Source organism: Otolemur garnettii, unplaced genomic scaffold (genome assembly GCF_000181295.1).
Source record: "Otolemur garnettii isolate 467f Iridium unplaced genomic scaffold, OtoGar3 scaffold00012, whole genome shotgun sequence".
NCBI lineage: Eukaryota > Metazoa > Chordata > Mammalia > Primates > Galagidae > Otolemur > Otolemur garnettii.
In genome coordinates this window covers 29,280,601-29,291,869 of record NW_003852407.1, presented here as the reverse complement: position 1 = coordinate 29,291,869, position 11,269 = coordinate 29,280,601, and the positions used below count along the sequence as shown (strand labels likewise).

General features: G+C 43.5%; 1 protein-coding gene across 1 annotated transcript in view; it reads right to left on the bottom strand.

Annotated features, from left to right (window-relative positions):
* The window catches only part of ABHD3 (abhydrolase domain containing 3), a 58,378-nt gene extending 49,717 nt beyond the window's left edge, over positions 1-8,661 (bottom strand). The window contains exons 1-3 of the mRNA XM_012802095.2: positions 8,365-8,661; positions 7,720-7,883; positions 6,483-6,665 (exon numbers count right to left, since the gene is read on the bottom strand). Coding sequence (XP_012657549.1) covers positions 6,483-6,665; positions 7,720-7,883; positions 8,365-8,526 — 509 coding nt within the window. The 5' untranslated portion in view covers positions 8,527-8,661. The remainder of the gene's footprint in view (positions 1-6,482; positions 6,666-7,719; positions 7,884-8,364) is intronic.
* Positions 8,662-11,269: the final 2,608 nt, after the last annotated feature.

Below are 11,269 nucleotides of genomic sequence, written 5' to 3'. Positions count from 1 at the left end.
TTCTCCAAAAAAAAAAGAGAGAGAGAAAGAAACTAAAGGAACATTCAAAAGCAGTCAAATTTTAACTACTTCCAAATCATCTCCCACTTTTAATCTCTCTCAAAATATAAATAATAAGCAAATGAACAATGGCATCCTTGCTACCAACAGGTGGGCCCTGAAATGAAGAATAAAAGATCTTGATCTTATCAAACCATTAAAAAAAAAATCAATGCTTTCTTTAAGTAGTAAAAAAAAAATGTGATAAGAATAAGAAACATCTTGAAACACAAGTCTACAGTCATGAAAAAATTCCTCCTTTCGCCCTCTTCTAACAACCTCCTTTACCTCCTTATTTCTCTCCTTTCTCTGTCAAACTTAACAAATGTGTGATCCCCTCCTGCTGTGTCTCCCAAGGTCATCTTAACGCCCAGCAGTTTGGCTTCCTTCCGCATCCCTCCGCTGAGATCTTCTCAAGTTCGTCTGTAATCGTCCTGGTTCTCCTTGCCCTTGCAGTTGCATCCGACACTGCTCGTCTACTCCTTCCCTCCACGAAATGTTCTTCTTGGTTATTCTGATATTCCTGAATCTCAGTACTTCCTGCACTGACCTTTCAGAGGCACAGGCTGCTAGTCATCTCCCAATACTTATCCTCCCCTTCGTCCTCAGTAACAGAGGCCCCAATTTTAGTTGGTACGGGGCTGCCCAAAATAAAGAAGCAACCTGATAAAAGCAGCTCAGGCTTCTGACAACTGTGAAGCATCACACAAGTCGTGATGCACCTTTTTGGATTTTTTGTGTGTGTGTGACAGAGTTTCACTATGCCGCTCTTGGTAGAGTGCCATGGCATCGCAGCTCACCGCAACCTCGAACTCTTGGGCTTAAGCGATTCTCTTGCCTCAGCAAGAGCGTGAGATTTTTACATGAGAAATAAACTTGTATCTTGCTTAAGTCACTATTATTTTTGTCATTCTTAGCCAATTCTACTTTTTTCTAATACTTACTTCCCTACTACAGCATACTCTTTGCCACCTCAACTAGACTGTATGTTTCTAGGGAATATAGGTTCTGACATTATACTTTACGGTACCAAAATACTTAATGACTGACCTAGATTTCAGTGAACTTATTATTAGGTAATTCTGGATGGGTTACTCTTTTTTTTTTTCCACTCTTTTTAATATTCATCGGGGGTAGAATATAATGGGAAATGAAAGTTCTGAATAAAAAAGGTCAAGGCAAAAGAAAATTGCCCGAGTTACTGTAAAGTGTTTCTTCTTGTTTTTATTGTACTACTGAAAATCAATTCAAAGAATGAGAAAAAGTTTTAAGAAAACGGGATTATTCTGGTATATAAAATAATACCTGTTAGGCTATATTACTGAATAGATATTTAAAAAAAAAAAGAAAGAAAGAAATGGGCTCTTGGGCTGGGTGCAGTGGCTCACATCTGTAATCCTAGCACTCTGGGAGGCTGAGGCGGGTGGATTGTTTGAGCTCAGGAGTTTTGAGACCAACTGAGCAAAAGCGAGACCCAATTCTACTAAAAATAGAAAAACTAGCTGGGCAATGTGGCCAGCACCTGTAGTCCTAGCTACTTAAAGGAGGGTGAAGCAGTAGGGTCACTTTAGCCCAAGAGATTGAGGTTGCTGTGAGCTATGATGACACCATGGCACTCTATTCAGGGTGACAGAGTGAGACTCTGTCTCAATTAATAAGTAAATCTTGAATGAATGGATATGATTTCTAACTACTTTATCGATCATATAGGTGTAAATTACTAGAGGGAACTACCTTCTCTTCAGTCTTCTGGTTTCCATATGAAAGCTTCTCTCTAAACATACTTTTGGCCTTTTTTTACTTTACTCACCCTCCAGGAGGTAAAGGACTTAATTGATCAATACAATTTGGAAGAATTTATCTGGCTCAGCAATTTTCTCCTCTTTGGGGCAGCTCCACTCTAGAGAGTACATACAATTCGCCAATGATCATAAAGAGGCTATCCTCATTTTGGAAGGTCAAACAGTCCTCTCTAGTTATATTTATCTTCAACTGACTTACTAAAGCCTTTGCTCACAATTATTTTAAACAAACTTTAGCCTAGTTTCCAATCCCTCCATCACTGATTTGAATTAATGGCCCTCAACAGCAAAGTATTTTTGCTAGTGTTCAGGTCTACAAAAAAAATAACATCAACAATAAACCATTATGTTTCATTTGTCCACATGCTGGGAGATAGGTTCCTTCCAATGTCTAAATCATAACTCACCAGTAAATCATTGACAGTTCCCTGGTGACCTAATAGAATTTATGACCCTTCCTAAGCACTCAACTTTTACATAATAAGTGAGGTAGGATGGCAAGGAGGGATGCTCGGACTGAACACACTGTCCTGTAAACAGATCTTCATGTTTCCCAAAGCCTAGGTTTATTTGTACTCGCTAATCTAAATTATAAAACATTTTCTACTCTGATGAGGAACCAGAAGATGAAGGAAGGAAGATATAAACGTTTTCTAAAAACTCACCTTGTGCAAGGCACTAGACCTTATCCTTTATACCTTTTCCTTTTTTATTATTCTTTTTTTTTCTTTCTGAGACAGAGTCTCACTCTGTTGCCTAAGGTAGAGTGCTATGGTGTCAGCATAGCTCACAGCAACCTCAAACTCCTGGGTTAAAGCGACTGTACTGCCTCAGCCTCCCAAATAGCTGGACTACAGGTGTCTGCCACAATCTCAGCTAATTTCTCTTTTATAGTAGAGATAGGGTCTTGCTCTTGTTCAGGCTGGTCTCGAAGTCCTGAGCTCAAGGGATTCTCTTGCCTGGATCTCCCAAAGTGCTACGATTACAGGTAAGAGCTACCACAACCAGCTCACTTTATACGTTCTAACCAAACCCTCTGAAACAGGTGAGAAAAGGGTGATGAGCAAAGTCAAATTGAGTCAATGACTCAAGGTCATTCAGTAAATAGCAGTTCTGACATTTGAATCCAGGCCTGATTCCAAAGCCCATGCACATTTCCCCATATTATGTAGCTTTCCACAAGTCCGGCGACCTGCTAGATCCCATGTTATAGTACCAGTGACTTAGATTACTTAGCTACCTAAGGACTCAAATCCAGCCTTGTGCCAAACTTCCAGATGTATGTATGTATCACCTCATTCACCTTTGAAACTACCTGGTTCTTGGTGGAAGATTACAAAAAACATTTTACAGCTCTTTCTATCAACAGGTAGAAGTCTATTTTCCTACCCTTGGACCTTGGGCTGACCATATGATTTGCTTTGACTAGTAGAAAGTCCCAGAGGCAAAACTGTAGAAGTTCAAAGCCTGGGCTTCAAGAGGCCTTGCAGCTTCCACTTTTGTACTCTTGGAACTCTGCTACCAAATGAACAAGCCCAGGATAAGCCCAATGGTGAATGAGAGAAAACATAGAGCCGAGATGATTCCTCCCAGCTGAGCGTCCATAAGCATGGAGCTGACCACAAATGCACAAATGATCTCACCCTAAACCAGAAGAACGACCCAAATTGCCAAATCACAGAATTGTGAACAGAATGGTGGTTCCTTTAAGCTCCTAAGTTTTGGAGTGGTCTATTATACAGAAAAAGCTAACTGAAACAGGCTTTCTGACCTAGATCCAAAAACTCCTTACAAGGCTGGGCACCATGGCTCACGCCTGTAAATCCTAGCACTCTGGGAGGCCAAGGCAGGTAGATCACCTGAGCTCAAGAGTTGGACACCAACCTGAACAAGAGCCATACCCCATCTCTAAAAAAACAGCCAGGCGTTGTGACAGGTGCCTACCTGTAGTCCTAGCTACTTGGGAGGCCTAGGGAAGAGGATCACTTGAGATCAAGAGTTTGAGGTTGCTATGAGCTGTGACACTACAGCACTCTACTAAGACTGACAAAGTGAAACTCTGTCTCAATATAAATAAATAAATAAATAAATAAATATTAGCCGGGGATGGTGGGATGTGCCTATAATCTCAGCTACTTGGTAGACTGAAGCAGAAGGATTGCTTAGCTGTAGTAAACTAAGATCACATGTCACTGTACTCTAGCCTGGACAAGACAGCAAGACTCCAACTCTTATTTATTAAATAAAATAAGATAAAATAAATAGGGATAGGCCTAAAGGCCACTGAAAAGTTACTGGCTTATTCATCCATTCTGCTTCCTCCAATACCAGTCTGATTCAATGTCAGAGCTCACTGAACCCAAACAGGCTGGGTCTTCAAGCAATCAACAATGAATTAGCCCAGCTTTCCCCTCTGGAGTGCTCCTTGAGGCAAGGACAATTTCTCAGAACTCTTTGTATCTCCTCATAGTACCTAGCACAAAGCCTTCCTTCTATCATGCACCCTTAATAAAACTTCTGAAACAATAGAAGAGAAACAATTTTAACTCTTGGTGAACCTAGGACCTTCCAAGCATAAATAATAAACTTTTACAAGTAATAGACAAAACCATGTGTGCTGGGATCTCCACTTCTTGTAAGACTCAGTCCTTGAGTTTCAACTATACTGTTTTCAAAAGCAGTTTCTAAAGCTTTCGAAAATGCTCAGGCTAAATTCAGAATTAGCAATTTAAAGATGCACAAAAGCATTTATGATCTTTTATACTTTCTGAATATGACTAAATTTTAGCAAAAAAAAAAAAAAAATTGGAACCAAGTCTCTCACATCTAATCAGATGGTACTTAAACTTGGAATGTCACTTTGTGAACATAGGCTTTATCTGTAAAAGATCAGAGTTAATTTGGGCCACCTGTGGCTCAAGGAGTAGGGTGCCCACCCCACATACCAGGGATGGTGGGTTCAAGCCCGGCCCCAGCCTAAACTACAAAAAAAAAAAAAAAAAAAAAAAAATCAGAGTTAATTTGCTAAAATTGAATTCGCTATTATGGAATATTTCCCTTTACATCAAAGTGTTAGTTTTTTTTTTTTTTTGAGATAGAGTTTCATTATGTCACCCTCGGCAGAGTGCTATGTTGTCACAGCTCACAGCAACCTCAAACTCTTGGGCTTAAGGGATTCTCCTGCCTCAGCCTCCCAAGTAGCTGAGATAACAGGCATCCGCCACAATACCTGGCTATTTTTTTCTTGCAGTTGTCATTGTTGTTTAGCTGTACCGGGTCAGGTTCAAACTCACTAGCCTGGGTGAATGTGGCCAGTCCTGCGGGCGCCAACCAGCATCAGAGTGTTTTTCTTAACATTAACACACTATCAGCTTTTCCAATGAACAAGATGGCAAAGTTTTAAGTTTAACAAAAGAGGGCAGCACCTGTGGCTCAGTGGGTAGGGTGCCAGCCCCATACACTGAGGGTGGTGTGTTCAAACCCGGCCCCTGGTCAAACTGCAAACAAAAAAATAGCCGGGCGTTCTGGCAGGTGCCTGCAGTCCCAGCTACTCGGGAGGCTGAGGTAAGAGAATCACCTAAGGCCAGGAGTTGGAGGTTGCTGTGAGCTGTGGCGGCACGGCATTCTACGGAGGGAGATAAAGTGAAACTCTGTCTCTAAGAAAAAAAAAAGTTTAAGAAAAGATGTAACTTTCAATACAAGTCACAGAGTGTTCTGTTACAATAATTATAATCAGCTAAAAAAAGACTAAGGCACAAAAAAGCAGTACCTTCTACTTTCAAGTTGGAGCTAAACCTGAAAAAGTTGCTAAGTCATTTGTAAAAAAAAATTAATTGTACCCGGTGATTGCATTGAATAATGGTCACTGAAAAATGCTCTAGTATCATTAATTGGACACTAGCCAGGTGCACCTGAAAATTCAGGTGGCCAGAAGAGGCACAGATCACCTTTGGAAAAATAAGGATGACCTACAAGCTCATGCTGAATATTTTTTACAGTTGGAATCTCAGCCAGAGAGATAAGATTAGTGAATCCAGGGTCCAACTACAGAGTGGGATATGAGGGCCACTGTGTACTCTTTCAGGGGGTGGTAACTGCTATTCTCCCTAGCAATCCTCTACTGAGGTGGGGTTTGGAGGTGGCTTCTATCATGCTTGGCTGATTCTAATTTCATTCATTCATTCAACCTACATCTGCTGTGTGCCTACTATGCTAAATGCCATTTCATGTGAGATGATTCAGTTATGCATCCACTGAAAAGAGAGAAAAGAGGAGAGAAAAATAATAATATGAGAGATTGTTTAATACATGCAAGAAATACTAATATTTCTGGCCAGGTGCGGTGGCTCACGCCTGCAATCCCAGCACTCTGGGAGGTGAAGGTGGGTGGATAGCTTGAGCTCACAGGTTCAAGACAGCCTGAGCAAAAAAGCAAGACCCTGTCTCTACTAAAAATACAAAAACTGAGGTAAGAGGATTGCTTGAGCCCAAGAGTTGGAGGTTGCTGTGAGCTATGACACCATAGCACTGTATCCAGGGCAACAGCTCGAGACTGTTATTTCTTAAACAAACATGTAGGTATATTTGTACTTCATTTAGAATGAATTAGATGAAAAATGGAAAAAAAAAGTTTACTGGTACCTGTATCCTAATTCTTCACTGAGATGGATCATATGAAGGATATATGATTCTTTGCTTGTTCCAGTGAGGCCAGGCAATAATAAAATAGTAGGTCTGGCGCTGGCATCCATGTAACATGGACTGTTATCATTATCAAACCAGTCCAGAGAAATCTGTCCTCCATCTGCCGTTTTAATAAGTTCACTAAAAGCAATAATTCAAAAGACATTACTCATTGTTTCAAATCACATCTTAATTTTATTGTTTTAAATTCTTTAAATATATGACATTTGGCCACTTCAAAATAACTTTTATTCAGCATTCAATAGCACATACATCATCTGTATCTATGTATCATCAGCCTTTACTACAAGAATGTTATGAAAATTAGTACCATAAAGTATTTCCAGCAACCTTACTAAAAAGTAGCATACAAAAATGAACTTCAAAGCACTTCAAATACTTATCTTAATCATTTCCTCATTACTCTAAAATACCCAGCATTTAACCTTTATTTGATGGAGGTCACTCAAATAACTCAACAGGGAATTATGAGTAAGTACAATGCTGATATGATCACTGCTCTAGCCCGTTGCACCTAATAATGCAGTCTCCCAGCAGAGAATGTTAAAAATTTGCTTCTTAATTAATTTGAAGTACTTCTCACATAATATTCATGAACTTACAGAATTTTCCCAAACAAATAGTGCAAGTTCCAGGCAACAAAAGGGACTAGATGACTCAGGGAAATTACTGTATTATCAGACACCATTTCAATCTCCTAGGTAGTTACTGTTAAATACTGGGCCTCTTCTTTAACACCTCAAGGACCACTGTCATCAATAACTCATTTGCTTCCCAATATTAAGTCATTTTACAGGAGTCCATCACACAAAACCCAAATTAACTGGCATCCCTCTCGCCCCACTCCCATCCCCAGGATCTGCTGAACGTCAGTGAATCTGTGCTTATATCTTCATGGGATCTAGGTCCTTGGGACAGAAGCACCACAAATTGGAAAACGGTAATCCTCAAACATTTCTCTCATCCCGGAGTAAACCACCAGGGCAGGCAGCCGGAGGCAAGGGAAAGGCATCTCCTGAGCCACCGCTGGGTTGGACCAGGGGACATACCTTCCATTTTCATGCTCTTTCTGTTCTATATACTTCCTAAAGCAGAGATTCCATTAACCAAGAACTGGAAGTATGCCAAGAACTGTGATTTTTGAAGAAATGACTGAAAGTGGAAATTTACTTACTTCCTGTACTGCACGAGGGGCTTGGAAGTGATGAAAGGTCTCAGCAGTGTCTGTCCTCGGCTCTCCCAGCACCAGACCGTCGGGTAGTAAGTTTCTGTGACCACTGGACAGTGGTCCCGGAGGAAGCGGCTGAAACTCTCAGCCCCGGTCACTAACTGGGGTTTCTGAACGGAAAGCCGCATGGGGTAGGGGGGGAGGGCAGAGGAAAGTTTCTGGCAACCTCAAACAAGAAACCAGCACAGACTTGCCCCTCGAGAGCGCATTCCCTTTCTGGAAGGCTGACCCAAGTAATTCACAACCACAACGGACTGAAACAGGGATTTAGGAAACCCCTCGAAAAGGCTAAAGTTGAGATAAGGAAGTCTTTCTCAAAACTGCAACAGCATTGCCGAGTGCACTGCTCGATCTACGAACAGTGACAGGGCAGCGCCGCCGCGCCGAGGTCAGCAGGGTCTGGGCTGCGGTCCGAGGACCGCGGGGCCGGGGCTTTCCCGCGCGCTCTCAGGGGGCGACCACCCAGGAGCTGCAGCCCCAACCCCGCCACCCACCCCTGCCGGCGCAGCCTCGCGCTTCGCCGCTGCCACCGCTCCCCGCCAAGTCGCCCGCCGGCCTGCGCCTCGGCGCCCGCGCCGCCCCTCGGCTCACCTTGGCGATACTGCTCAGGTAGTAGCAGGCGTACGCGACGCTGAAGCCCAGGATCAGGGACAAGCCCACCCCGGAGCCGAAGAACCCAACACGGACTTGGTGCTCCAGGTAGAGGGAGAGCTCCCGGGACAGCATCCGCAGGTCCATGGCTAAGGACTGCATGCCCGGGACCGCTTCGCGTTGGTCCTGCGGCTGGAGGCGAGCCAGGCAGCCAGCTGGCAGAGCGCGGACAGCGGGCGCGGCGCCGCCGCCGACCCTCCACTAGCGCGTCCCCCGCGGGGCGGAGCGCGGCTTCCGCCAACGGGCGCGGCCCAGTGGCTCCCGGAGGCGTAGCCTGGCCCCGCCGGTCGCCGCCGGCCCCGCCCCGGCCTCCTGGAGCCGCCCCTACCGCCAGCCACTTAGGAACCTTCCAGAGGCGCGATTCCAATCCCCGCCACCAGACGTGCAGATGGGGTTCTCCCGGCAGGGTCTCGGTCACCTGGTGGGGAGCCCCTGGAGTCGGGAGAGAGCGTGATCCAACTTCGGAGAAGGAAACGCGCCTGACCGCGCTGGTTCAGGGCCGGAGGCGGGCACCTGCTCTAGTGACCTTGAACGACTCTGCTCCGGGGTGGGTCTCTCGGTAAACTAACAGTTTAGGGTTCCCGAGAAGTGTGCCCTGGATTCTAAGATTTGGGGATTTAATGCAAAAAATACGTTAGGCGATGTATTCTTGCACTGTGTGGGTGAAGGAATCCTACATCCCCGAGGACTTTGTGTTGTCCCGGAAGACTGTCAGAAGAAAAAAAAATTCATTCAACAGCGAGGACATTTACATTTCACTTTAAATCTCTCCGTGAATCTTTTTAGTAACTAAATGTGACTTCAAGTGAGAAGTGGCCCCTGGAAATACATGAAAAGGTCACGAATAGCAACTGGGATTCAATAACCTGGAGTCTATTCGCTGTTCATTAATGCTTTGAATTTATAGACTTCAGGAAATCCACACCAATTACCTAATGCGCAGACAAAAAAAGAAAACATTAATGAAGTAGGTTCTCCTAGGCTTATTTATAGCAATATGACAAAAGTCAGAAAATACACGCATCCGAAAAGGTTAGAAGATTTAACATGTTATTAAAAACAAAAAAAATAGCCCAACCTGGGGGCAGGTGCCTGTAGTCCCAGCTACCCCGGAGACTGAGGCAGGAGGATCGTTTGAGCCCTGGAATTTAAGGTTGCTGTGAGCTATAATGCCACAGCACTCTACCCAGGCAGGGCTCTACCCAGGATTACAGAGTGAGACTCTGTCTCTAAATTAATAAATGAATAGGCGGCGCCTGTGGCTCAAAGGAGTAGGGCGCCAGCTCCATATGCCAGAGGTGGTGGGTTCAAACCCAGCTCCGGCCAGAAACTGAAAAAAAAAAAAAAAAAGAATAAATAAATATGTTGTTATGAACTTCTCTCTCCAAGAGGTACCAAGAATGGCAAGACTTAAACAGGCAGAAAAGATAAGGTCCTGCCCAGACTATGAAAAATTCCACAGGAATTAAATTAATAATTTAATGTAGTGTGGGGCTATGGGATAGATTGGAAGTGAACAATTTATTTGGCTTTTTTTTTTTTTGAGACAGAGTCTCAAGCTATCACCCAGGTAGAGTGCCACAGCGTCATAGCTCACAGCAACTTCCAACTTGGGCTCAAGTGATTCCCTTGCCTCAGTTTTTCTATTTTTAGTAGGGAGAGGGTCTTGCTTTTGCTCAGTCTGATCTCAAACTCATGAACTCAAACTATCCACCCACCTCGGCCTCCCAGAGTGCTAGGATTACAGGCATGAGCCACCTTGCCCAGCCAATTTATCTGCTTTAATTTGGTCATAGCAATTTGATGTTTGCCAATATCCAGAATAATTTAATTATATTCACTGAGACTTTTTTTTTTCTGAGACAACATCTTGTCTCACTCTGTTGCCCTGGGTAGGGTGTTGTGGCATCATCATAGTTCACAGCAACCTCAAACTGTTGCGCTCAAGCAGTTCTCTTGCCTCAGTTTTTCTATTTTTAGTAGAGACAGGGTCTCACTCTTGCTCAGGCTGTTCTCAAACTCCTGAGCTCAAGCAATCCACGTGCTTTGGCCTTCCAGAGTTCTAGGATTACAGGCATGAGCCACGGTGCTTGTGCATACAACATTCTTTCTAATGCCTGCACTTGCCGTCTGCTCTGCCTACAAATAAATTCATACATACTGATTTTGCTTAAGTTTACGGTGAAAATGTTATAAAATAAGATATTTGTCTTAGACAGGCTTCTGTAACACAATGCCATAGACTGGGTAGCCTAGACAGACATTTATTAGCCAGGCATAGTGAAGCATGACAGTAGTTGCAGTTACTAGGGAGTTTCTGATGAGAAGATTGCTTGGGGCCAAACTTTGAGGTTATAGTGTGCTTGATCATGTCTGTGAATAGCCACTGCAGTTCAGCATAGATAACATAGCTAGACCTTGACCCTAAAAACAAAAACTTAGACACTTATTTCTCACAGTTCTGGAGCCTAGTGGTCTTAAGATCAAGGTGCCAGCATGGTTGGGCTCTGGTGAGGGTCCTCTTCTGGTCTTGCAGATGGCTTTCTTCTTGCTGTATCTTCCTGTGGTGGAGAAAGGAAGCTCTTCCTCTTCTTATACAGGTACTAATGCCATCATAGGGGCGCCACCCTCAAGATCTCATATAAACCTAATCACGCAGTGCCTATAGTCCCAGCTACTAGGGAGACTGAAGCAAGAGAATCACTTGAGCCCAAGAGTTTGAGGTTGCTGTGAACTATGACACCATAGCACTCTACTGAGGGTAACAAAGTAAGATTCTGTCTCAGTAAAAATAAATAAATAAATAAAAATAAAAAAAATAGGCTCGGTGGCTGTGGCTCAAGTG